The 27,710-nt window shown below is 44.9% G+C and overlaps 1 protein-coding gene across 1 annotated transcript; it reads right to left on the bottom strand.

Annotated features, from left to right (window-relative positions):
• KANK1 (KN motif and ankyrin repeat domains 1) lies at window positions 1–27,710 on the bottom strand. The gene is made up of 10 exons (XM_009587696.1): window positions 25,061–27,710; window positions 15,030–15,248; window positions 14,096–14,204; window positions 12,683–12,892; window positions 10,498–10,585; window positions 7,507–7,726; window positions 4,661–4,803; window positions 3,919–4,119; window positions 1,474–1,572; window positions 1–838 (listed from the first exon to the last, which is right to left on the bottom strand). Exons 1-10 carry the CDS (start codon window positions 27,282–27,284, stop codon window positions 776–778), a joined length of 3,576 nt encoding a protein of 1,191 aa, XP_009585991.1. The 5' UTR covers window positions 27,285–27,710; the 3' UTR covers window positions 1–775.

Below are 27,710 nucleotides of genomic sequence, written 5' to 3'. Positions count from 1 at the left end.
TACCTCTAATTTTACTCTCCAATAAACATGTATGGAGCTTATAGACTGACACAGTTAATAAAAATATGGTAACAGGACATGTAATTCTTCATGTAGCTTTTAATTATTAAGGAATATAAAATGTTGAAAATACTGTGCGAGTTAATTTTATAGATACTAGTATCTTTCATATAAAAAGTTATACATTATCCCCAATTAGCAACAACTTATTTAGTGAACTTCAGACCTGACGAGAGGCTCTATCCCCAATACCTACCCACTCACCCACCAGCTCAAGATCCACGGAGCTGACTATGTAAGCAACTGCAACTTCTGAATTTTAAAGTAATTAAAAACATTGAAATCATGTTGGAATGAAATTTATGAAAAGGTTACTGTGATAAAGCCTAGGCACAGTAAATATAAGTATGCTTTAGAATGATTAAAAACAAGCCATCGGGACACCCCTGCATGGATAGCTTTAGAAGTCTTAGGCTGCACATAACATAGGTAAGGATAATCTATAGCAAAGAAAAAACAGGATGTATGTCAGTGTACGGAAAGATGAGTAGGTGAGCAAAGGAAGAGTTCTGGCTAAGGTTCTCAGCTGAGCTATATGCTTAACTATATGCTTGCTTCAAGTTTACAGTTTTCTATCTTTAGCACTAGATCTCTGCTTTCACTTTGCTGGTGAGTTCAGGCACAAGACAATTACATTCAGTATCTGTCTCAGTAAAACAGTAATATTTAGCAGCTTAAAGATGGCATAGAGATTTTTACAGATATTCATGCACTACTACTCAAATGTGGCTCTGTGGGTGGGACCAGGAGATGTCTTCCTGCTCAGCCTAGGAGTGCCCTAGAAAAGAGGAAAGAACAATTAATCAAAGGGAAATTACTCCAGCCAGCCGAATGAGAACACAGCACTCACTCTATTCAATCCCTTGCCTTTAACTGCACAGATTAATCTTTCTTTTTTTTTTCATTTTAGGAAGAACAGTGCCAGCTATCATACAGCCTACTAAGGAGAGTGCATGTTGTTTAACAGTGAAACATTTAGCAGCAGTTTATCAGGAGGGTGAGTCGGGGCTCGGAGAGCAGGTGGATATTTGCCAGAACACCTAGGGCAGCTGTAACTCCAGAAACAGCTGTGTTTTGGTGACCAGGTCAATAATTAGTATTACAACAATGCAACAGCACCTCTACACACTAGCCAAAGTCAGTGAACCTTGCTAGTGTGCTATCTTCACCCCCAGATAAAAGTGAGAATGAGGTATCCTTCAGCCAGGGTTCGGTCTTCTGCAGACAGCCTGTATTTAAAAACGTACACTTCACTTAGCAGCATAAAAATTATCCTGTGAAGAAACCTGAAAATTCATGTGCTATATGGCTGTACAGCTGCCGGGTGGTGGTGGTGGTATCATTTTTTATGTTTTCCTATTATGTTCAGCAGCAGCAAGTTAAAAGGTAAATTGCAGGAGGTTGTGTACTAACCGGTGACGGGGTTTTGGAAAAGTTGACATGGGCATAAAGGAGAACTGCTATGTCCTTATGTCCAGCTTCCAGGGCTATTGAAAGTGCTGTGCTGCCATCCTGAGAGGAGAAATGAAGAAGTAAGAGAATTAGTGCTTCTGTGCATTAACAGACCTGTGAAAAGCCCCATCAGCCCACTGAGAAGGGAAGTTATGAAGTGGAGGCCCCACGGCTCAGACAGACAGTTGGGTTAATTTAGAGTCTTGTTTAATTTCTTTTATTATAATTAAGTGACAATAAGCCTTGCACTGCTGTTTTATGAGGTAGTCCAATTGTCAGAGGCCTCATAATTTCTCTCAATGAGGAGTCTTGATTATTGCTGAGGAAGAATGAACATGCCATTATCACAATAACGTTACATGTAGTGCTGTGTAAGACCAGTGATTTCAGAAGATTGGTCTGTCTGAGAGAAACTAAAATGTCAGCGAGGAGTGGAAGAGAAGATAAGGGAGGATAAATGCTAATCAAATATCATTATAATTGCTGTGTTATAATGATAATTGTTGTGTTATGGCTCACATTAACACTAAGAGTGGTTGCATTCATAATTCCAAATGCTCCTTGATGGAAGTCTAACTACAAACAAATGGACTTCCCTGGTCGAATACTGTCACCTCCATTTCTCAGAAGATACTGCTTTCAGAAACCAGTTGTTGAGGCTGCTAGAAGCAAAGACTGCTTTTACCTAAAGGGTAATACATTGACCTGCTGGTTTCCCTTTAGACCGTGTTTGGTCCAGGAAGAAGCAGATAGCAGACAACCTGCGATGTGAACCTCTGAGCTGTCAGAGGGGCACACTTGTACGAAGCTGCCACATCCCCAACTCTGCCTTCCTTGCTTCCTTCCGTTCCTGAAATTGGTGCATCACATGGCTACGACCCCCTGCTCTCCAATGGTGTTTAAATTACAAGGCAGGCAGCTACAACCTCGGCACAAATCTCACAGTGGCTTGCTGCTCTACTGTCTGGCTTTTGGCTCTTGTGCACAGAAGTTTCCACAATAATGCCAGTATTTGATATGTCCTTTCATAGGGATTGCCTCTTATGTTGGCTCTCTCAGTGAAGCATGTTTTCCAGCCACTGCCACAGCACCGGTTTTAGAGAGGTTGGCACCAGTTTAAGGAAACTGTAAACCCTTTTTCCAGCGTGGGTCACAATGGACAGCATCCAAGTGGAAAGTCTTCTTATGAGACTACAGGGAGTGATTATACATAAATCTAACTGTCCTGAGCAGACAGGAAGCTAGAAGAGCTGTCCACTACAGTGCAATATAATGCACTACAAATGCACAACAAATACTCCACAGTCAACACCAGGAAAAGCCAACTTCTTAAGGAGAGATGCTGAATCACTGTCAGAGTGGCACACATCAGTAGGATGAAGCTCAGCTTACTACTGATCATGCTGACTGTAAAAGGGTCACCATCACATTCAGAATAGCTAGGGGAACACTAAAAATCTCATAATCTCTCAGCACAGACAAACCCGTTATAAAATGAATAAGCAGCAGACAAGCTGTGCTTGGGAAACAGTACCAAACAGCCTACAGGAATAGTTAAGTGTCATGTCCCCATAAAGACTTTAATTATTACCTCGGTGATTAATAGTGCTAACAGCATCCAAGCTGCAGTAACCTAGATTGCCCCAAAAGGATTTGTTACACTGAGGCCTTCTTACATTCTCCCCTCAGGCCAGCTGTTACACACCACTGGCAACTAAGCCGACTCCTGCAGCAGGTGAGTGAATGAACAGAAATGATGCCTCTGCCTTTCTGCAACAGCTTCAACAAATAACCTCCCACTGCCCTCCCAAATCCTAAACCCAGGCTCCATTTCAGTGCTCAGTGGGTGAAAGCAATAGGAAGAATGGAAACATACCCACGAAGTGATGTTGTTAACGAGAACACAGTACTGGCAAGAAACCAGCTAAGTCAACATTTTCAAGTTTGAGAAGTCTACAGATCAAATTGTCTGCTGACAGTGTAGGCTGCAATGATCCTTGCAAACAAGAAATATACAAGTGTCTCATTTGGCACTGAAGTCACAGCCTGTATCTGTTTATTGTCAGGACAATGCAGCTTCATGACTGATACCAAACCTGTACTCTCAAAAGTCATGGTGTAGATACTGTGTGAACATCCTGAGCTAGCAAATGGTTTACCTCTTCTGGCCACTGCACACCTACAGCTAATCACAAAAATAGTTACTGGCTAGGTCTGTTAGAAAAGCAAAGATACTGCCAAATAATCACAGCACTTGCTACCACTAAGCAGAGGATTCATGCATTTGGTACTTTGGTGCTGTGAGTCAGAGATTCACGCAAGCAGATTTTAGCAGCTCTCCACTGCATCAAAAAAACTGATGCGGAGAAGCTATCTGATGAAGCACTATCTGAAAAGGCAACTCACATTGTCCTCCAGGGTGCCATTACACCCAGGCTGAGCCAGCAGAAGTTTGACAATCTCTACATGTCCGTGTTCACTCGCACACATCAGAGCTGTAGAGCCCTCATCGTCCTGGATATTTACATCTGCACCACAGGCCAGCAAAGCTTTTACCATGTCTATCCGCCCATGACTCACAGCTAGCATCAGCGCGGTCTGACCAGCCTGCATGGAAAGAAGAGGAAAACCTAAATCACCACACAGACAATCAGTGACAAAGCATGCACGCTTTTTTTTTTGGCACTGTGCTGCTTCTGGGGGAAAAAAAAGATTGTTATTTTATACAGCGCTATCAAGGCTCTAATTGCCATTATTTAAATACCTTTTACGCGTAAAGTAACTCACATTCACATAGCTATTTATTAAATTCAAGGAAGATATCAGATCCATTTCCAGACATCTGGAGTTCCTTGGAAGGAACTAAATAGTGCAGAATTTGTAAATGCCTCCTAAAATTCAGTAATGGTTCTTTCATATAATATTCAATCTTCATTTTTAGAAGAGATCCAGACCTGAGGCTCAACTGTTCTTCCACGGCTCCACTTTGTATACAGCAATCAAAAACATATACCCAAACATCACAGACCGCAGAGGGCGAGAGTGAACGAGTGCAAAAGCTGAACCGATGGAGCAGGGATGGGAGTGTGGAAGGAAAGATAAAAAGCCACAGGAGCAGGAACAGTGTCCCGTAAACCATTTGACTGACCTGGCTGGCTTTAGCATTCACGTCCCCACAGCTGAACAGTTCCTCCACTATCCTCATGTCCTTCTCTGCTTCCACAGCTGCAAGTGCAGCAAGCATGATGGGGGTATAGCCGGCCTTGTTCTGATGATTTACATTACAGACATCTGCAGAGGGATGAGATAATTTCTTTGGAAAGCAGGAACCCAAAAAGCAGCAATTGTGCTAATCAACTGAATAAACTGTTAGTAGAGCAGCCTATAAAAAGAAAAGGCAGCAATTGCTCTCATAATGGAAGCAATTCAAGGGAAAGTGGAGAAGAAAAAAATAAACAGGGGTACTCTTGAGCCTGAGAAAGAAAAGGATTCTCTTCTACTATGCGTGCAACACAAGGGAGAGCACAAAGCCATTTTATATGTCATCATTTAGGGCTTTCTTTGTGCGTTTTTTTTCTTTTGTAAAAGCAAGTGGTCTGAAATTTGGCATGACCACTGGGGTCACGGGTCCAAACCCCAGGAATACCATCAGGTGAGTCTTTAAGCTCCTCTCCTGAAGGAATCCACACTGCAAAACAAAAACGGCCCAGCAACATGGTCAGTGGAAAAGCTGATTCTCCTCAGCACAAACATTTTCCTGTAATTGGTGTTATTTTAAAGATCTGCAAGTGTACTTTGCCATGTTTTGGAGCTGCAGAAAAACCCTTTCAATTAAAGACTGTTTCCAGCTCTACAGAGTATTTGACTGTGAACAAAAGTACTCTGGGAACAAATAGAGTCAAGTCCTCTGACTAGTGCCAGCAGCTGACAAGAGTTCTCCTTTTCGTTCAAGTCTAACCTCCAGTCTGTCTCTGTTCCTAAAATTCTCTAGAAACCCAGCAGGGCTTATTAGTTTACCAGGCAGCAGGGCTTTCAGTGTGCTCATCGTATTGGAAAGCAAGGACTCAGACTTACATAAACAGTATCTCCAGACTTGGGGTTAAATTGCACCACAGATATCTTAACAAGCAAAAATGTTTCAGGAAATTGTTCAGATTCATTGCCAAAGGCTTTTTTTTCTTTAAGTGAAACGAACACTGCAGAAGCAATAAAGCGCACCTGTAAGAAAATGCACATCTTTTCATGTTCCATACACATCACCTGTGCTACCTTATAACTAGTAGCCCAGGCTATAACTTGGGCTTTCAGAAGTTACTTCTGGGAAGCCACTGAAGCCACAGAACATGACACTCTGCTACATGCGGTTACTCCATGAGTAATGAATAATTAATTATTGGAAGCGATGCTCTCCTACCCTGATGAGACTACTTCAGCAGACGTGTGTTTTCTGAGGTCACATTTCAGCTCCTTTTCTATATGGCTAATGAGCAGAGCTGTTTTCCTATTTGTCCTCTTGGTAACACTGCATGGTGATACAAGGAGCCTCTTGTCTCACCTGCTCTTCCCACCAAACACACAAACATGGAGTTCTTGGACCAAGAATCTGCCTGTGATATAATGACATTGCAAAGTTGACTGTAGCGACCATCTAGACAAAGTCCAGAGGGAGACTGTTGAAACCTGAAGGAATTTGCCTGTTCGCAAATATTTTCCAACTGCTGGCATGTGCAGCGTGCTCCCGCGCACCTGGCACCAGTCACAGTTGTCAGATTTTACAGTTAAAACCCGCTGTCTTCACAGGAATACACCAGCTGCTGTAAGTACAGCAGTCCCGACTTCCAGCAACAGAAGAGTATGCTCATGCTACCCTGAGATACCCGGGGAAGTGGAGGGGCAGTTTCCTCCCACCGCCATGCTGCAGAGCCAGCCTGCTGCATTTCACTGTGCTCCTGACATTCCCCACATTCTCCTGCCGTGACTCACTCTTCCCAACAGGCGGCCTTCAAACAGGACCAGAGATTTCAAAGCATTCACTTGCCCGCCGAGGAAGTCTTTGCAGTGACAGACGTGCTGGGTTATCAAAGCTGAGATTTGTATCATTAATATCCTTGTTTATCTGATGTTACCCTTCTGGATTTATAAATATTGCTAGGCTTACACTTCCAGCGATGTCATTGGTCTAGTTAAGCTTCACAACAAACTGTACAGGTTTTAAGAAACTTCAGTCAGGGAGCAAAACTAGGCTTAAACAGATCTCATCCTGCCTAGGACCAGCTCCAAAGCGTGACACCTTCTGCTGATTGCCTTCTGGCTTAGTGCACGTAGGGAGCAGATGCTCTGGAGTCTCCCCTCTGCCACTACCCTCTCTGCGTGTATGTGGCAAGGGGATCGAGAGAAGGAAGCAACAACAAAAGCAAATAAATGAAGCATCATCACATTGCTCGTGGATCAGGGAAATGCTCCTGTATGGCAGAATGCCATATTGCTCCAGTTTCTCAGGAGAACAGTATAGACATGCCAAGGTTCTGGCTAGAAAAAGCTTCTGTACTGCTCTAGTAAGATAAAGCTAGCCTAGTCTGAGTGTTTAGCATGGATGTTTATACCTGAATGCATCTTCCTCCACCAGCACCCTACCTTTAGCTGAGCAGCAGCTGCAGTACCTTCAGAGAAAACTGCTGGAGGCTGGTACTGCTGAACTTGGACTACAGTCCAGGAGTCAGGGATCTACCTATCTGTCCCAAACACTGGTCAATTCTGTATATAATTTACTTGAGCGTTTTTGTAACTTCTTCAAGAGCCATCACCATCACCTCCAAAACTAGCACTAGAAAAAAGGATTCTAGACTATCCAAGTGAGCCACCATGTAAGTGTTAACAGTTAAAACAGCTGCTGGACGAAGCCCAAACTTGACCTCTTGCTCATCAAGAATTCCACCTGTGAGGACTGCAAAAACCAAAAATAATTTAAAAAAATAGGCAAACAAGTCAACCTACTTGCATCCAGAAGAAGCTTTACAATTTCAAAGTTAGAATGTGAGACGCTGTAATGCAGAGCTGTGTTTCCATTTCCATCTGCCATATTGATGATATGTCTGAGGACAGCAGGAGAAATCTCTTCAAAAGCAGTTATGTAGTCTCCAACCATTTCAGGGACAGCCGACTTCTGACTTGAGACACGAAACCACTCATGCTGGATGGTATTTAAGCAAAACCTCTGCCAAAACCAAGACAGAAAAATTTACATATGGGCAATCTATTTAAAGGATTTTCCATCCCACAAGTCAGCGATGCAGGAGGTCAAGCCTTTTTTAGTCAAATGTGGGAAGAAAGTATTCAGCTCACAAACAAGATGTACGGATTGAAGCTTCCCCCCAAATTGAATCCGTCTTTAAAACACCAATTGTTTACCTCCTCTCATTTCACCTAATTTTCAGGAATGGTTCACCTCTGAGGGCACAGAATTTTAGGATGAGATTACCTCCAGAATTAATGGGTATCAAATACTGGTGAACAGAAACAAGACTTGGAGTAACCATTTCCATGAAATGCTTAACTAAGTTCATAAATCACTGATGAATCTAAGACTAAGAGCAGTGGGAACGCACATGTCTCAGGGACTTAAAACAACAGCATGTTAAGTCAATTAGGCCCAATCCCGACGCATGAATTATCAAATGCGCAACTGGACAGCAGTTCTGCAGGAGAAGAGCTGGGCATTACAGACGATCACACGCTGAACCTGAGTCAACAACATCACACTGTAATGAAAAAGGCAAATAGTGTTTTGGGGTGAATAAACAGATTTATAGCTTGCATGGCATGTGATGCAGTCCCTTCTCTCTGCCTAGGACTGTGAAGGCAACAGCTGGACTACCTTGTCTGGTCCGATCACTGAATGACAAGAAAGATTCGGTTGAGATGGTTTCAAAGGTGAGCAGCGAGAACGATTTGAAGTCAAGGAAATCTGACCTATGGGACAGACAGGAAGAACCAGAGATTCTCTGCTGAAAGAACAGCTGGGGAAAGGAACTCTGTAACATTTTCACAGTGCAAAGGGCTGTTGCAGTGAGAAAAGAAAGAACCTGTTCTTCACCTGCAGGACGGATGGCTGTGGTAGTAAGGGATTTTAGCTGCAATGAGAAGATGCAGGTTAGACATTCAAGATAAACTTTCCCACTGGTATGGGCTGAGGTGGTAGGCGAGGTAACGATCTGTTGGGAACAATGTAGGTAGAACAGATCTAGCTGTGAGCCAAGAGGGCTCCTGCCATCAGTGCCAGCTCTGACTTTCTGAGACAGCTTCTCTAACCTGGAAGGACCACCATGTCCTTCTTCTCTTCCCATAAACCCCCACCTGCAAGGTGGCCAGTAAGTTTAAGGACAATTTTGTAGAGAAGACATTCAGCATGCTTCTCTAGCCTCTAGAGAAAACAAAGAGGACCTGTACCAGTAGTTCTAGAGGGGGCCTGTGTCTGGTAAAGGGACATTCTACATATGTCAGTACTACATATATATCTGTACTACATATATATATATATACACAGAATATTCTACATCAGTATTACTATAATAAAAACCTACAGGGTCCACCATTTGAGCTAAGAGACCACGTGTATTGTGAACATACAGAACTGAAACACAAAAGCGGTCATAAAGTGACACATATAAGGTTTTTTTTTTTTATTTTAGGCACTACTGAGTGCAAAATACCACTAAAAAATTACTTTTACAGTCACAGTATCACATTATTAAGTAAATAGTACACTTTTTTTATTCAAGTGATCCATCACATCCCAAAAGGAGCAGTCCACAGCTCCTTCTGGTATAAACAGCAGCTACAAGATCCGAGTATGTTGGAAGAGGTTGGGACAATTTACACGGATCCTTAGTTGTACTGAAGTTTACCCGTTTTGGACAAGACTTCTTTATCAGCAGACAGACAGAGAACAAGAGCTGATTAGTCTGCAGTTTCCAGATACAAAGCACCACTTGTGCTGGCAAACACTTTAAGCACAAGAAAGAAACATGTAAATTCAAATTACACTTCCAAGGCAGAGATTATCACCTGGTTATGCCATTTTTGACACTTTCAACTCTGACCGCGCCTGAAGTATTTGTTCTTTGAATGCCTGAACTACTCCTGAAGGACTGACACAGGATTAAAAACTACCATCACAACTGTATTAAACAACCTTTCAAAACATTCCCTGGACCACAAATGTCAGAACTGGACACAGACAATATTTGTGTCTGTGTCTTACAGACAATACTATTGTCTTTAAGAAGCTGCAGATGCTCTATAGCAGAGGAGACTGGCACTGGATTGTTGTCCATCACTGCACAACTGTAACAAATGCAAAATTCAGTTTCATATCTTGAAGTGTTCCTCGCAGTGTTCCTTTGCTTTCAGATCGCCCTCACAAAGTAGCATAGGCAATTCCTGTATGAGGCATATAGGCAATTCCTACATGAAGCAAATACGTTATTTCCTGACACTGAGTATTAACAACGAATCCTCCTTACTCCCTGCTGCACTGATAAAAGCTACCAGCACAGCAAGAAAAAAGCAGTATCCCTCTGCTTAGGAGGAGGCAGAGCACGTTCAGTTTCAGAACAGCCTCTAAGCTTTTGTCATGGGAAGAAACAGGCTCCTCACCCTGTGCAGTCTCTTAATGCGAGGCCTGAGAGCAGTGCTAAAGCAACGCTTACAAAAATAACACGGGAATGCACGCATGTTTTGAAACTGTGCTTTCATGTTACTATTTTTATGGGTGTGCCTTGGGACAACACCACCCGAGCACACAAAGCACAAGTACATTCTCTGGACAAAGTCTCCTGATAGAAAAAGCACTTTGTGACTCTTCCAGGAAAGATGAAATCCCTCTCTGCCTAGCTACTGCGGTGCTGGTCCTGCAAAACCAGAAGTCATCCCTCCCTAAAGTTTTCCTGTTGCAGCTCAGAGAGAATTTTGCCCTGCATTGCTTACCACATCTTTGTTGGTCAATGCCTTGGGGTCATCAATGTTGTTTCTCAGCAGGTGACAGGCAGAAAGCATCTTTTCACTTAGTTCGTATCTGAGGGAGACAGCAGAATACATGGCACATTTAAATTTTTCTCTCGATGTTTCAGCATAGAAGCATTTACCTCTCTGAAAGTCGCGTGGGAATGAATGTTTCCAGGCAAGCCATCAGCTGCTGCAACGCAGAAGCCGCTCTGGCAACTCTTCTCCGCGGGGACTCCCACCAGGGCGAGCGGAGGGGCTGGCGGGGCTGCAGACCTCCATGAGGAGGAAAAATATGCTTCCCAGATGTACACGGGAGGAGCAGCGGGAACGGAGAGCAGGCGACGCATCACTTCTGTGCTTTAGACCTGGCAAGCCTTCTAGTGGAAATTCTCACCTACTGCTGTAAGACTGCAGAGCATGTATTACATACTCTGTGCTTTGATTACTTGATTAACAAGAGGAAATGCTGATAGTTGTGACGGAAATGGAATTAACCTGTGGCAAAGGTTAGAGGCGGTGCCTCCCTGCCGGCTCCCGTTTTATCCCACTCACCAGAACCACACTTTCTCATCCTGTCCACTCTGGAAATTTACTCTCTTTCTCCAGTCCCCCTTCACGTTTTCACTTTTGCCCCCTTTCCATCACAAATTTCAAAACTCATGGAACAGCTGAAAATAAGAAGGCCCATGCCACATGGCACACCAGGCTGTGGCCAACCACCTCTCCCTACAGCCTGCCACAGAGAATAACGGCAATTTTCCAGGAAAATTCTCCCTAAAAGTGGAGAGGCTAACACACTCATATGTGTAAGGTCGACATTTTAGCCCTCCAGGGTTACAAGCCAGCTGCTGGTGCTTCCAGAGCAGTGAAACGCTCCACCATCGCATGGATCATGCTTGGTCCCACGTGGCCATACGCCCTGCCTCCTTCCCTCGGGAGGCACTGCCAGGGCAACCAGCTTGCAAAGAATATGCTCCTCAAGTACACGTGGCTATCTAAGCTGTCCTGCTGCCTCTCTTCACCATCACCCCTTGCTAGGGTAAATATAAATTAGAGAGCTCCTTTGAGAAACTGCCTATCTTCTTGTGCGACCTGTAAAGTAACAGGCTACAGCACTGTATAAATAAAGCTCAGGGCACTTTAAAACTCAGAGCTCCAAGGCCTACGAATAGCCCTTAATTATGAATTTCTGCATCTCTTTTATTTAGCAGTTGATAATTACAGATAAGTTTGATGTGAAGCTGTATCTCCAGTAAAACATGACATATTAGTTTTGTCTTAGCTCTTTTACTGTTATTATTCCACTTACATAATTTTCCAAGCTAGCACTTGTAAACATCTGCCAAACTCAGTATCTACAAAATATCCCTTCACTATCTATGTTTATACTTCCTTTTGTCCATTTACTAATCAAGAATCAGCAAAAACTCACCACACTACTGCTTTCCATGTGCCAAAAAAAAAAAAAAGCCTTGCCTGTCAAATACTACCTTACACAGTTTATTAGCAGCAATTTGAAAAGTAACTTAGACATGAAATGCTGAACAAGTGCGTCACGGTGGCCTAAAACTGCATGATAGTATATGGTCCATATGAAGTGTATGATCTCAGGGTTGGATGAACCTCCTTGCTATTGTACCCCATCGTCTTACTGAGCAGTACCAGCCACAGCTGAGATGCTGTGGAAGGTGCAAATGCAAGATGCGCTCCCAGCTGGCTGCTACCCTGGCGTGCATCGTTCAAGACTCATTTGCTTGCTTACTTACTGTTTTACAGGCCAGGCTGTTAACAAGGCATTGACTGCTCCCAAACGAGTGCCGATTGTGACCTGGTAGAGCCTCTGCTGGGGGGGGAGCTGCCTGGGTCTCACTATAAATGGACCATTTAAAGCCGCTGGGGTCAGCCGCTGGAATGGACACCCTCCGAGACCTTCTCCCCGCTCACGCATGGTCATTTTGCCATGAAACTGCCCCTGGTTACCCACTCAAGGAGGAGCAAAGGGGGCAGCAGCCGAGCAGCAATGGGGGCTGGCACCTTCTCCACCAGCACGGGCAGCGATAGGGGCTGGCACTCTCTCCACCAGCATGGGCACAGCCTGCAGCTTGCACGGTGCAACGAGGTGGAGGTAGCCCCCTCAGAGGTGCCCAGGAGAGGGTGAGCAGCTTACCTCTCTCTGATTTCCACCTCCTCGGCCTCGCCCTCCAGGGGGAGGCTGTCCTTCTCTGCCCCCACGGCGCAGACCTCCGGGGCGTGGGGCACGGGCTGTCCCTCCTCCGTGTGCCGGCCGCGGGGGTACTCGTGGCCCTCGCACTCCTCCTCCGAATCTGAGGAGGAGCTCTCCTCGGAGCTGGAGTCGTCACTGGACGTCGTCTCGTACCTGGGGAGAAGAATGGGCAGGGGCAGGGGTGCCTGCTCAGCGCCATTCAGCAGCGGTCAGTACCCACCTGTGCTGCTGCAAGTTGAAAAATGTCTTGCAAAGGCTTAGTCCTCCTGTTTTCTGCTCGGAGACCTTTTCTACTCACTGAACTCTGTGTCACTGCCAGTTGATGCTGTGATTATTATGTGTACAGTGTGTAATGAAAGAAGAACGACCTTCTTTAAAATGGAAGTCTTAACACTCTGTCAGACCTTGCCTTAGCCCCAAAATGAAATTACTTTGTTCGGAGTAAATTGTGTTGTTGCCTTACTAGGCAGATATAAGCAAGGAAGCTAACAAACCTATCTAAAGACAACAGCCACAATTTTAACATTTTTTCCTGTGACAATCCAAACATTTTGATATTTTACGTGAAATATTAAGTGATTTGGACAATTATAATGCTGATTCTAATTAACTGTCTTATCTCATCAACCTCAACAGCTGATGAATTAATGTACTAAGCCTATTCTTCTAATGTACAACAGTGATTTATGAGTGATAACATTCCCCCACTATAAGTAATTATACTTTTAGCCAATACACATGAAATGAAGTAATTGCGATATTTAGGCTATATACTGCACATGGCATTTGTACTAAAGAAAAACTAATCTGAGGAAAGGGCTAGAAAAGCTATATAAAAACAATTTGGTGAAACCATTTTAAAATTCTTCGCAACAGTCTGCAAGGGTAGAGTAATATTTTAAAAGAAGGTAATTTTCCATACGGTTTTCTGTATTTGTGTAGCAAAGTTTCTGTGCCAGAAATGTTAATTCTTAGGCAATGCCATCTCTTGCAGTATTGTTCAATAGCACAATGCTGTGCTTGTCAGCTGCCAAATAAAGTTTTCCGTACTAAAATATTGCCTGCAAAACGTTCCCATGGCTGTTTGACTTTGTTTCGTTTTCCTGTGTTAAATTTGGCAGCAATCTAATCTACAGGTACTTGAGACGGATGCCACGTATGACTTGCAAGCACAAAAGGTTCACAGAGCATTAAGATGAGCACAGGTGTTTCATTCTTCCCTCCAACCCTTAAACTCAGCAGATGCACCTCAGCCTGAACGACAGGCCAAAGCTATGCATGAGCTCCTGGGTTCCTCCTTTCCTTCCCGCTGTGAAAGTGCTACAATGACAGATTTTTTGGAGACAGGGCTCTTACCCGCCATTAATGCCAACAAACTGCAGGTTCTTCTTGGTGTTGCTCAAATCCTTTTTCCCATCCCTTTTCTTCATGATAGATTTGAGTGTGTTTTCATTACTAGTACATACTGTTGAAAAGGGAGACAAAGCACACATATCAATACAAATCTGTAGCCAGCTTTGACTACAGCAGCCTTAGACAATTTTTCAAAACAAACAAACAGCTTTCTGTTTAATTTACCAACTGAAGCTGGGCTTTCTAATCTTCTTATACATACAGTCATGGTGTAAGATACACATTGGAAATATAGAAGAACACTTCCAAACCAGCTCTGGAAACAGAAAACTAGTTTAGCCTAACTTTTCCATCTTCCAACCTGCTGCTAATCTTTATGTTGCTTTAGAAAACTTTAAGAAAAGACACTTTTTTTTTTTTGCTATTTGTGAAAGACTTCTAACATTGAAATGGGTTACTCTGCTCTGTTAAGAAAATCTTAATTCTTGGTGTCAGATGACAGCAGCTCATTGCCAGAACTAAGGCACTAGTACAGACAGCACATTTAACAATAACCCATTCAACAGGGTGGGGAGGTTCAATCAAGGCTGTTTCTTTAGATTTTAGTATTCACCAAAACAACTTTTAAACCAAGCTCTAAGCAGAAGACAGGCAAAACATTCATACAAACTTAAGTTTTTTAAAAAAAATTTTATTAGCCCTTTCTCTCTCGGTATGTTTTTCTCATGAAGACCCTAAATGGCATTTCACTGATGTGCTGCAATCTGCCATGTAAAAACTAACCACTATCTGCAAACACAGGGTCTCACACTGTGATCTTCCCCGTAGACGCATCTTTCCCTGCTTCCGTCATTTTGAGAACCCTGAAAACCTTTAACTGTATTTCATATTCAAACTCCATCGGCACAATGAAAGGTGAATGTGAGCCAGTTGTTACCATAGAGGCCAGAGGCAAGCTGGTCATCTGTCAGGTTAATTGGAGCGAGAGTTTTGTCCTGAGAAGAAAAGGACTTCCTTCCCCGAACAGCTTCTACCAGGGGAGTCTTCCTCTCCTCCTGAGCAGGCACAATGTCCTGCTCCAATTTCAGCGTTCGCAAATTTGAAGTTAAGTGGGTGTTTGCAAGTTGGCCGTGCGGGATGTACTCCAAAGTAGCACCTGCCAGGGAAGACAGTAGGCATCACGGAGGAGTCAGACCAAAACATTTCCGTCAACACTGCGATCAACAGCAGGAAAAAAAACAAATTGGAAAAAAAAAGGGCAACACTTGTGCGCTACAATACTCTTTTCCGAGGATCCGATAGGAAAAGGGTGTGATCGCGTTCAGAAAATAAAAAAAAATAGCTGTGAGTTTTTCTTTCCATGAAAACATACAATACAAAGAAAAACTATAAAGGTATTGGCTTTAAAACGGATGAAAGGAGTGCTCCTTTCTTCTCCTTCTCTTTCGGTACACACAGTGACCCCAGCTCCTGCCACCCTGGCTCAGGGTGGACTTGCCAAGCTCCTCCTCGCTGACATGCCTGAGGCGTATGTTCACAGACTCTGCAGGTTCCTTCTGCAAGAGCAATGCACTCTTATCTTACTTTTTTTTGAACAAATGGCATTTTCTATGAAAGCAGAAACTTTTCAGGAAACTTTCCTTTTTGCCAGCATTCCACTAGTTCTGAAAGTTATATACTTTATCCAGTTACTGAGACAACTGCAATAAACTCCCACCCAACTGCATTTCTTTTTTTTTTTTTTTTCTTTTCAGGATTGTATTAAGCCGGTAGTTGTATTCAAATCAAATTCCAAATGTTTGGGTTATACTTTTTTTTTCTGATTTGCTGGCATCCACTCATTTTTTCCCTTTGTGCGCTGAAAAGGCAGCGCTAATTACGCACAGACTTTTACAGATTCCCCTGGAGTTCCTCCAGCTGTGCTATTACGACTGCTCTACAAAGCTGCACAAATGCTTTTGTTTGTGGAACACACTGTTTTTTTAAACACACAGTCTTCCTTAAGTAATCTTGCTAGCATTTCAAGGAAAAAAAAGACAGTGTTTAACTTACTTTAAACGCTATCACCGCTTTCTTTCAAAGCTTGCTTCAATCATTTCTGCCTCCACAGTTTTTTTCCTTGGATTAAGCCACAGCCGCCTCCTTCAAACAGATGAGTGCCACTGCACAGGATGCCAACATATTGTAGCCACGTAAATTCCAAATACTCACTTTTAGAAATACAGCTGACATCTTTATTGCTCTTGCTAGACTGCCTTTCCCCCTTCTTGCTTCACCTCATTTTTTTTTCCTATAACAGGACGTAATGAAGCTGATTTTTCCAAACGTTGTCACCTCCCAGCATCTTCCTCCTCTTTGCTCCCATCCCCACCCAAGTCTCCGAGTTCCCAACCCAATCTCACCCCACATGCATTTCCAAGCCTCCTTCTCCAGCAACGAGACCTACTGCACTTCCACCATTGCTTATAGTTTCCCCAAGCTACAGGGGAAGCCGCGTGCCAGGAAAAGCACACGGCAGGGTATCAACAGGGTATGTCACTGCAGGTATAGCCAAAAAGCTTCTGCCCTCTCAAGGAGGTGCGGGGTGAAGGCACAGTCACGCCGGTGCCTCCCGTGCAAGAGCAACCCCTCTAGAGACGCGCCTGTATGCTCGGGACAAAACGGGCACCCATGGAAATCAACAGGGAAGTCCTGCCCTCGCTCCCCCACCTCTCCTCGCTTTGCAGCGTTGACGGACTTCGGTCAGGTCTTGTCCCGACAGCGAGCACCATCTCTCATCCGCCAGCTAAGGAGAAGAGGGCTGCCAAGGTGATGGAGTGCCAGGCCAAAACCAATGATTTTTAAACTCCCTTAGTTGAAAAACAAGGAAACCGCCTCTTCCTCCGCTTGCTTGGAGCGGTGACAGCTACAATTAGAGAGTACCGAACGCAGTAACCGCTTCCAACTGCAGCTGGTGGCGGCTGCCTCGGCTGATGTTACCAGGTCACCCCTTCGGCTCCAGCCTCGCCACCGAGGACACGGGGAGGGAGCGGAGGGGACCTGCTCTGAAGAGCGGAGATAAGCAAAGCCTCTGAAGCTGCCCGGGTTTACTGTCAGCTGAAGTCTCTTCGTCTCTTCACAGTCCTCCTTCAAAGGCAGCTGCGACAACCACGGCATGCCCTGGGGACACGGGTGGGCTTGTGCATGCTGGAGCTGAGGGCAGCCGGGGCCCTGCCTGACGTGAACCGACAGCACCTTGGTGCGACCGGTCATCCCCCCTCAGCAATGCTCAGCCCCCCAAAGCCAGAGTCTGAACTTTGAGGCCTCAGTGTCTGCCTTCTGCCCTGCTGGGGAGGGAGCTGCAGGGCAGGACAGAGAGAAAGGAGGACAGCAGCAGACTTTTCTTCCCTGTCTCCCAGCCTCCCTGCTAGCTAAACCTGCAACCGATGCAACAACATCTCAGTAGGTTCCTGCTTCTGGTTCATTCCTCAGTGGCTGAGAAGCACCACACTGAGTTCAGGCTCTGGGGCATGTTGTCCATGCCTTCAAAGGAAGAAGAAGAGGTGTCCTGCTTGGCCCCCAGCACCTGACAAAAGGATGACACCAAGGCCTGAGGACAAGCACACAACAACTAAGTGTGCATAAGACAAACTGGCCAATATACTCATTCTCCCAATACAGCTGTTAGATGTTTACACTTACTGCATCTACAGTACCCAAGGTTCAAGGAAAGACAGCCCAACACAGCACTAATGCTGCAAGCCATTAATTAGCATTTAATATCAGCTCTCAGGCCTTCCTCTTTACAAAACAGCCAAGATAAAGAACCTTGGAGCGCAGCAACCTAGTGCAAATCACTTGGAAAAATGGATGAAGGAAGCAGCTGTGCTACCCAACACTGTGGTCAATGATTTAACAGATTAATCAATTGCTGCTCAAACCAAAGCTGAACGAGCCAAGTTCCCTCTTCCCCCGAGAAGGCCACAGAGTCGCTGTCAGGGCTGGGGGTGCAGCACTCGTCTCAAGCGTGGAAGTGAAACCCTGCCTGAAGATCACCACCCGTCTACACAGACCTTAAAATAGACCCTTCACCTCACCTCACACAGATCTCAAGTATGCTTGCGCAGAATCCTTCTCACTGACACCGGGTCGCGGCGCACAACATGACAGGTCCAACACTTGGCCAGCCACTGCCACCAGACAGAGCCGCTTGGGTAGATTCTCTCTGCTGATTTTTCTTAGTTTATTGTTGCGGGCAAACAATGCAAACTCGACATAAGTTTCTAAGTATTGATACAGCATAGCTAACCACAGCATGGAGCTGCCAGGAATTTCTAAATGTATTCTGCAACATAGTAGGGGATCTTGGAAAAGTTCACAAGTAATTTAGAAGCAGAAGCATGATAAGACAAAACAAAGAACTTACAGACTTCAACTGTTCATAAACCCTTATACAGAAAGCTACTGTCATCAATTTCGGAGGGAAACAAGTGACTGAAGCATCTTCAGTGGTTTAGCCCCAGCGGTTTGAGGGAATGAGAGCACCTGTTTTTAATTTTTTAGAAGGAACCTCCTCTCCTGAATCACTTGTGCATCTCTTGAAAATGTCACCAATTTAAACCAGGGTGACAGCAAAACTACTATATGTCAGCAACAGATTACCCATGCCATTTCTGGCACCTATAAAATCTGTTTATTGATATTAAGATGCTATTTCCCTTCCTAACTGCAGACCTTCCCTCCCATTTATGAAAGCATGAGTAGTCATGCACTAAGCTGGTTCAGGGAACTCACTGGGTGAGTTTTACACCGTACTTTTTCTCCTGAATTTGTGCTGAACTCATGATAACAGAAGTCTGGCCTTTACCTGCTTTTGAAAAATTTCATTTAGTCTGATGGAAGCAAACCCAAGTATTACTATAAAACCAATACTTTTATACCACTGGAAATCAAGCGAAGTGCAAATGAGGCCAGGGGAATTAAATACCATCAGGATGAGAACTTAGCTCCCTGCCTGGAACATCACAGCCTTCTAGCTAAAAAAAGGGCACGAGCTTGCTGCCTATGCTGCACACAGATTTTATTTTTAACCTGTTGATCAGTGCAAGCATTTATTTGCACAGTATGTTTATAACAGCCAATGATACAACTTATACACTCCCTATTAAAAACAATGCATAAATGTTATCTGGAGCATATAAAGCAAGGAAATACTTCTCTTTCACACTGCACGATTTCTTCACGGTAGCAATAAGCTCCCTATGAAATTACTGTAACCGAAGAACACAAAGTCTTCTCCAGTGGTCTTACTAAGTTGCTTTATCCTTAAACATTTTTTTTTTCAGATAAATAATTTTTAATCCACTTTCCATTTGGTCTACGCATCAGAACTATTGAAGAAAAAAAAGCATTCTACTAAGGTAAATAAAAAGGCAGTGATGAGCAAACATGTTACGTTTAAACATTTACAACGGTTGATATTAAGCCATCCACCTGATAAATCTGTTACCTTCAGAACATTAAGCATAGTTTCATTCTAAAAGATACTTTTGAACTATTCCAGGTTAAAAGTAAGTGAATTTAAAATTTCAGAACAAAAAATTGCCACACATGAACTTTTTAATGATAAACCGACAGAAGCCAGATTCACTTGGGGCCCAGGTGTAGGTAAATTTTCCAACTACCATTTGGCTCCAGGGAAAACGCTCCTTCTAACAGGATGGCTCCTTTAATAGGATTGCAAGAACAATCTCATTTCATTTTCACTCTCGCTTTAACCATTTTCTTTGCATTGAGAAGCTGCTTTCCATCCCCAAATTAGCTTGTGAAGCCAGTTTGTTGAAACTGGAAGTCAAACCCAATTCCTTTAATTGAACAAGACTGAACACAAAAAATTACACATCTGTGAAGCAGCTAATCATCTTACTTATGAAATACTCTCTTTTCCAAGACAACTGTGTGTGAAGCTCAGCGAAAGCCATCCTTAATTTCCCTGATGAGTGGTTGATCAAAGCATCTCATGATGCTGGGCACAGCAGGAAGGTCATCTCAGAGCTTTTTTTTCTTTCCCGTTTATGAGGAGCTGATCTTCTCAGCTGATGCTTTATTGTTGCTGAAATACGACCACACTTCCTCGGAAAAATGGCAATCTCCTGCCATTAAATATTCATAGGTGTGCCTGTTACCATCAGAGTTGAACTCTGAACAAAGCTCAGTGCCTGAACATCATGTCCCTGTGCCACAGCGCCGGGAGGGAACTGGGGTTCTACCAAAGTCACTCTAACAGACAGGCAAGTAGGCTGGAGCTTGCCACTGTCTTAAGCAGCAACAGATTTGAAAGAAAAAATTATTTATACTGTGGCAAATTATACTCTTTATTAACCGAAGGAGAAATGAGGAGATAGAGCAGCTTTCAGATTCGAACACTCTGTGCTGCCACAGAATGAAAACAGCAAATAGTCTAATGATAATAATGATAAGGGTAAGAAGCCTGTGCTAACAGATGACCAGGGAAGGTACGCCAAACCTTTTTAAAGAGGTTTATGGAGTTTCACTTGAATAATGTCTTTATAGGACAATTACTGACCAGGTCTCTGCTTCTCTTCTGATATAACCGGATGGGTATTTAAAACAGAAAAAAACCCAGCTAAACACCTCAGCTCCTAATATAGAGGTCACTACCATTTTCAAACATCATAGGCATTTGAGCTTTATATCCTGTCGCAACTAGCAGGTCAACAGATTACCACCTGCCATACGAAAAACGCAGAGGAGGCACTGTATTGAGACGCCAGCCAGACACACGTGAATAAGCAGTACTCATCTGGCACACGGATGGGACCATCTTCATGGCTGTTCTGCATCATGCACTACCTTCCAGGGAGTATTAAAAATGCTTCATGTACGTCAATCACCCTCTCCCCGGCAGAGAGACGGATGGATCCTTGTTTGTTGTAACACAAGCAAGCACATCTGTACAGAAACTTAACGCGGTGATTAAGGCATGCATCTGTGGCAGAGTTGAAGCGGAGGGCTTCATTCACTTGCCCAGACGTAGACTACCAGTGTGATTTGTAGCAGCCCACAGCTTTGCAGGATCCACCAGTGTGCCTGTGCCTCCCATAGCACCAGCTCCTGAGCCTCAGGCAAGCCTCGAGTCTTCAGCTGCACTAGTGTGTCCCATCTGCCAGGAGGGTGGCTACCAACCCATCAAGGTACACAGTCTGAGAAAAAAGGCTACAAACTTGGTCAAACAGAAGACCTGTAAAGCGAAAACAGCTTTCTCCAATTCCCTTCTGGTTTTGCATTATGAATGATGACACAGAGAGAGGCAGCTGTGGCCACCATACCTCATTAGTCCTACACACCAGCTTTGTACAGCCAGAGGCTTCTCGCACCACCATCATTCCTTCGGTCCTTCCATCGTCCCTCAGCCTGCCTCCCCAGCTTTGGGTGAAAGTTAGAGTTGAAAACCTTGAAAGATCTTTCCACCAGATGGCACATCATGTTTTCCTAACCCCCGAGACTTTCCGACACCACCTGCTTCCTACCTTCCTTTCCCCAAGGCTTAATTCAAGAAGTTGCCTCCTTCCTCACAATGATTAGTGTAATGCTTCCACCGGGGTGCTAAGTCACGACTGCTCCAAAAATTGACTGTAGAACTGACACTCCAAAGATCACTGAGGCAAAATAACCATGCCTTTTCAGGTCAAATATGCTCAGGCAATTTTTCAGGGCAACGGCAGAGCAGTTGTTTTTAAACACCACCCTTGCAAACTCCTTGCATGTGAAAGACATCCATCTACAAGACTTGTGAAAAGTCTACGTTATTAAAACCTCCCCAAGTGACATTAGGTCTCTGGCTGATATTTTGCAAAACGCATCACACACGCACTCAAATGTAACTTTCTGAAACTTCTCAAAAATTCTGTGACAATAAATGGAGAACCTGAATGCGCTTGCCTCTCTTAGTCCTCCTATATGCTGTCTGGTCTAAGAATAAGGATCAGTTAGCGCCTAGGTTTGTCAGCCACATCCACACGATCCAGCTGGACCCAGACAGGGTGCCAATGCTGGCTAACATGACTTTGCAAAGTGGAAATCGGCTTTTCTGGCCAGCGGGTTTGATTTCCCTGACACCCTAGGGCTTCTGAAAGACAGTGCATATGTAAATAGGAGTTGCTTAGTTACGGAAGTGAAGGTGTTTATTTTGCAGCAAGCAATGTACCAACTGCTAACAGACCCGGTTCAGAGATCATCTCAGACGTCCGCTTGGCTTGCGTCTAGGGATGCCAGCTGCAGAGCCAGCCTGCGTCCCGCTCAGCAGGCTCCAGCTCTGGCACCTGCGCCCCCATCGCCTGCCGCAAGCTGTGTCACGGGCTGTGAGGCAGCAGACACCCCTGCAGCACATCCCCAGCCCCCCTGCACCAGCAGGGAGAAAAGTCTGTGAAGCTGAGAATTTGACTGATGTGCTACCTCAGGTATTGGAAGCAGTACGGACCACTAACCCTTCAACATGGCAAACCGGTACCCAAGTCACACACCTCGAAGCCAGCTCAGGTATTTTTGCCCTGAAAGGACCTGGCCTCTAAGAGGCGCTTCCTAAGGATGCTCGTTGAATAAAACATTAAAAAAGACACTACTGCTGCTAATCTGAAACCAAACACTTCTGCCTCTATTTTCAGCCCGTTTTCCTAAGAAACCGAGGCTTGCAAGGTCACGCTTCTTTCAGTAACTTAAACCTGACTGCTCATTTTAACCAAACTGGACTAGAGACTCAGTGCTCTGAAGGATTTTTATATTTATACAAGCTTTAGAGAAATCAGGCTGAGATGCCAGGCCTGGGGAAAGGGGTGCTGGTTGAGTTCACACACAAGACACCCGAAAAGCTAGATCCGAGAGACCTAAATGTGAGGAAAGAATTATTAAGAGCTCACAAGCTATCATGAGATACTGATGCATGGAAAAAAAAAAGGTTTTCTTAGTTCCAGTGCTTACAGAATTATTTAATTTAGTGCTTCATTCAGCAAAAATCCTTTCATGGAAAAAAGTAACATATGATCTGTAAAACCACAGGAACAGGCAGCAGGACCAGCACATAAATGTAGTAAAGACACTATTTTCAAAATTAATAGAAAGAGAAGGGGAAACATGTGAGGCTTATGATGTCCTTCCCACTCCAATTTTCCATGGGTCTAAACTGTTATAGCCCAGAGCTTGACTTATGCATGCAGCCCTAGCATGTAGTTCTCACCAGGGACTAAAAATAAAGAGATTTTACACTCAGCATCCACAGCTAAAGATAACGGCATTACAAGTTAAAATAAGATTATTCCAAAATAATTTTATCAAGAATGTGAAATCTGAATCCGAGTAAGAACATCTTTAGTAAAATATGATCCACTGCTCCACCTGTGTCTACATACTTTGAAGTCTCTAGACTACACATTTGATACTGTGCAGTAAAAGCAGGGAAAGGAATTGAGGATTTACAGCTAGTAAAAATTCACTCTTTTTAAGGACACCTCTGGTGTCTGCTAGATACTCTCATTATTATAGTATCATTACTTGTAAGAAGCCCAAAATATAAAGTGCATACCAGAAAGATAATAATATTGCATATATAGTATCATATTGCATGTATGCAGACAGAATATCATACGTTTTCTTTACCACTACATAAATGTTGCTTATTGCTTTACTATGGGAAGCTGAAATTTTTACTTCAGCTTATTTAATGGATGGTTCCATTTAGTGCATGAACATTGAAAAGAATCAGATTTACCAAGCTGCCCATTAACAAAAATAGGTAAATTTTAAGACAGTAAATAAGCCGCAAGAGATTTATATAGCAGGGCATTAGCCAACAATATTATGCTGACATTAAATGGTATTTACTCAGGATTTTTTTCCAATTCAGCACCCACGATACAGATGAATTTGCACAAGTTTTTCCCGTTTCCTTAACCTCTTGTTTCAGACACTGTATGGCAGGACCAAGAAGACGGTATCTAACAGTCCCTGCTAGGCATTACATATCGGTTTCCAGCAAGCCAACGTTTATAAATTTAATAGTAATGTGGTTGGATTCACCAATAAGACATTAGAAAAAACGGCTAAGTTTTAAACTAGACTATCAGACACCCAAAAATAATAATTTTAAAAAAAGAAGTAAGCAACTCTACCCCAGGGAAAAAAGAAATCCCTCAAATTAATTGTATAGATTTTAAAGTGAATAAATAAAATGCAAGGAGTTCTTTAAATCTCAACTCTTGCGTTTCCTCAGTGTCACCAAAACCTCCAGCAGTAATCACAGCTTATTCCTTTCAAACGTGAGGCTGTAATTAAGGATTAGGACAAACAGTTATTGGAACAGAGGAGATGCAAGATGCGGTTTCTGTGAAGCGCTCTGGAGTTGCCTATTATAAAGCAACCAGCCCTGCCGGAATGGGGAAAGCACCCCACAGCTCCCTGGCTGAGAGGCACAAGGAACGAGGGCAATGGAAGAAACACTACAAAATCCTGTGGAAACGAGTCAGTTTGATACAGATGTTGAACGTGACTTTCAATTCCCTCAAATCTGACACTGTAGGTTTTAAAAATTGCATGCCAAGTTTAAAGCAAGGACAAACTTCCAAACCCACAGGCATTAACCTCAAATACTCTTAAAGTTATAAAATGGAGTCAACACCTTGCACAGCGGTCAAACTCTGCATCCTTTTAGATACCTCTCCTGCACGCTCAGAGTCATGATCACCAGGCCCTTCAGAGTCTGCTGGACTGGGAGAGGTAAAACCACCCCGGTTTTTCAGTTACCAGTGGTACGCTGGAGAGAATACCCAACAGGCATGTCCAGCAACAACGTTATGTCCTGCGTTTCATCGGGGAGGATTACATGCTTGCTTCCAGACTAAGCAAGAGCCTAGCAGGTGACTGACCTGCGGTGCTGGCAAGGAGCAGACCAAAAGCATGCCCGGACGCTGGGCTTACCTGACGCGGGACTTCTCTCCACGCACTGCTTCTGGAGGTCCAGGCTCCGCAGCTCCTCCGTGCTGGCGTATTTCATGACGGAGTTGATGGAGGTGAGGGTGCTGATGAGCTGCGAATTGAGAGATCCAATCTGGGAGTGGGGCTCCCCAAAGGCTTCCGCCAATTCACTGTAATTTTCAGCAAGCAGCATCTGCTGTTCCTGCAGCAGCTTCTGCACGCGCTCGATGTAGTGATCCAAGCCCGTCCTCAGCTCCGGCGGAGGCAGAGGGCTTTCCAACAGACCACTCACCGGCTCGCACACAGACTCTCCACCAACACCGATGCTCCTGGTGCCAGCCGGCACAACCGGCAACGGAGGGGGTCCGCAGGCAATGCTCCTCATTTTAAGACCAACCAGGTAGTTCTCATGAATGTTTATCTGCCCAACGCCACAGTCTTTGGTTTTTATTGCAGAGGGCTTTTCAAAGCCAGGGTGGCTAGAAAGCAAGGTGCCCACTCCAACTGAACGCGTTTTAGCAGACACGTGTACATCCTTCACCCGGCCATCTCCCACTGCCACACTCCGCGTCTCCACGCTCTCCGTGTTGGTCTGTTTATCGCAGCTGCTCAGAGAGGTGTTTGTCCCACAGTCTGCCAGGGAGGCTGTCTCCGTGCTGGTGCACTGGCTCACCATCTCCAAAGCCGTGCTGGTTTGCCGGCTAGCCGTAGAAGGCACGGCCATCACTGTCACCTCTGCCTTGGGCACAGCCTCTGTGGCCGTTTCGCGGGACACGCGCTCCTTGGGGGCACAAACCACCACATCCACCGAGCAATCCCCGCAGCCCACAGACCTCACCCCTCCGACCGCCTGCGCCGTCCGGCCGGGGCTTGGAGCGCCTGCCGGCTCCTCTGTGTTGACAGCCGTCTCGCAGACGCTCGTCTCTGTGCCCACCACCTTATCGCGCAGCTCAACGGACCTGCCCGTGCCCTGGTCTCGCACCTCTGCCCTCTCCCTCACCAGCCACCGGCTCATCGGCAGCTCGGGGCCTGCAGCCGCGCTCCGCACGGCAGGTCTGCAGGAGGTGCCGACGCTGCTCGTCTGCAGGTGGTTTCCCACCGACGAATCAGCAACGTCCACGTGGTCTCCCACCATTTGGTCCCTCGTTTGTATGATGGCCTCCACCATCCTGCTGATGACATGGGGCTGAGCCATCACGGCTTTATCCACTTTTTTCCTAGACCCAGCTGCCTGCAGCTCCTGTTTTAATTTGGTCATTTCCCTGTCATGGGTCGTTTCCTTTAACTGAACCTCTAGTCTGTAAATCTTCTCCTTAAGGGCTTCGATGGTCTGCTGCTGAAGCTCTATCTCTTTCTCGACCTCCGTAGACAAGCCAAGCATGGCCTCTGTCACCCCAACACCAGACTCTCTCATTTCTTTCTCTGTCCCTACAGCTACTTCTCTGTGTTGCCTCGCAGATCTGTTGTATATAATCACATCATTCATGTTCTCATCAGCACCTACAGCAACAGATCGGGTTTCTTTTGTCAGGCTTTCTCTGTTCACCCGAAGGTTTGCTGGACTTTCATAGTTGCTGTCCTGGATTTTTTTCTCCAGGGCTTGCATCTCAGCAGTCAGCTGCCTGAACTCCTCTATCCTCTGAGAACTCTGCTCCATGCTCTCCACCTCCTCCTCACAATCTATATACAGTTCTCCACCTCTTCTCACCTGAGACATGTGTTCCCACTGCTCTGCATTTCCCGCACTGTAGGATCGCTTTCTGAAACCGTACGTGTCATTTTGAGTGGCTTTCCTCTGGTTTTTGAGTTCAGCCATCATGTGCCTCTTCTCCTCCTGTAACACTGAAATTTTGACCTGCAGCACAGGAATGGTCTTGACCTGCTCCTCGAGCTCCTTGAGACGCTTGAGGGCAACTGCCATTTGCTCCCTGATGTGCTGCAAATGCACCGGGCTCACGTTGGTGACCGGCGTGGATACTCCCGAGCTCATGGGGCTGTGACGAATGGAACTGCCCAAGGAGGGGCTGAAGCAGGCGGCGTAGTCGCCGTTCCCTTGATACCCATTCTGCAGCTGCTGAGACATGTGACCGTAGCCGCTGGATCCCACAAAAGAGGGGAGGGAGCTCGTGGAGCCCATGCCTCCAAAGCTGGAAAGCCGGGGCCTGCGGACATCTCCAGGCGTGACCTGCATCATCCTCTCCTGCTCGAGTCGCCTCCGCGTTTCCATGAGGGTTTTTGTTACATGGAGGTTGTGCCGAGGAGGCTGGGGGGAGGGAGGAGGAAGCTGCTTAGTCTCGGGGACAGTTAAGTAGGAAGGAGATGCTTCAAAGGAAACTGAGGGTCTCGCAGCAATGGACAAAGTTACTTGACTCCTTGCTGCCAGACAAGACTGCTTGTTCTCATCACTGTTTGACGAAGAGAGAGACTCCGCGGAGGTCCAGCCACTGCACTGGCCACCAGTGTTCTTGATGCCCACTGAGGCTGGTACGGCTTTCCTCTTCTTTCGGATGTTTAGTTTCTTAATGGTATTCCCCTTTTGTATATCATCCACGTACTTCAGAAAATCCAAGTCTAGCTGGTAGCCGTAAGGTGTTTCCACAAAATAGGGATCTTTCCGTTCTTTTTCATCTTCTCCATTTATAGTAACTTCCTC

Source organism: Fulmarus glacialis, unplaced genomic scaffold, assembly GCF_000690835.1.
Source record: "Fulmarus glacialis isolate BGI_N327 unplaced genomic scaffold, ASM69083v1 scaffold42391, whole genome shotgun sequence".
NCBI classification, from domain to species: Eukaryota; Metazoa; Chordata; class Aves; order Procellariiformes; family Procellariidae; genus Fulmarus; species Fulmarus glacialis.
Note: the sequence above shows the minus strand (reverse complement) of the source record. Positions and strands in the feature narration are given on the sequence as shown.

Bases quoted from the DNA above. Each gene is read 5' to 3' on its own strand.
- KANK1 (XM_009587696.1), bottom strand. From the start codon at position 27,284: ATGGAAACGCGGAGGCGACTCGAGCAGGAGAGGATGATGCAGGTCACG. The intron at 12,893-14,095 runs GTAAGAGCCCTG...TCTTCTCCCCAG, and splicing joins TTTGTTGGCATTAATGGCGG to GTACGAGACGACGTCCAGTG. The intron at 7,727-10,497 runs GTAAGCAATGCA...TGGTTTTGGCAG, and splicing joins CATTGACCAACAAAGATGTG to AGGTTTTGCTTAAATACCAT.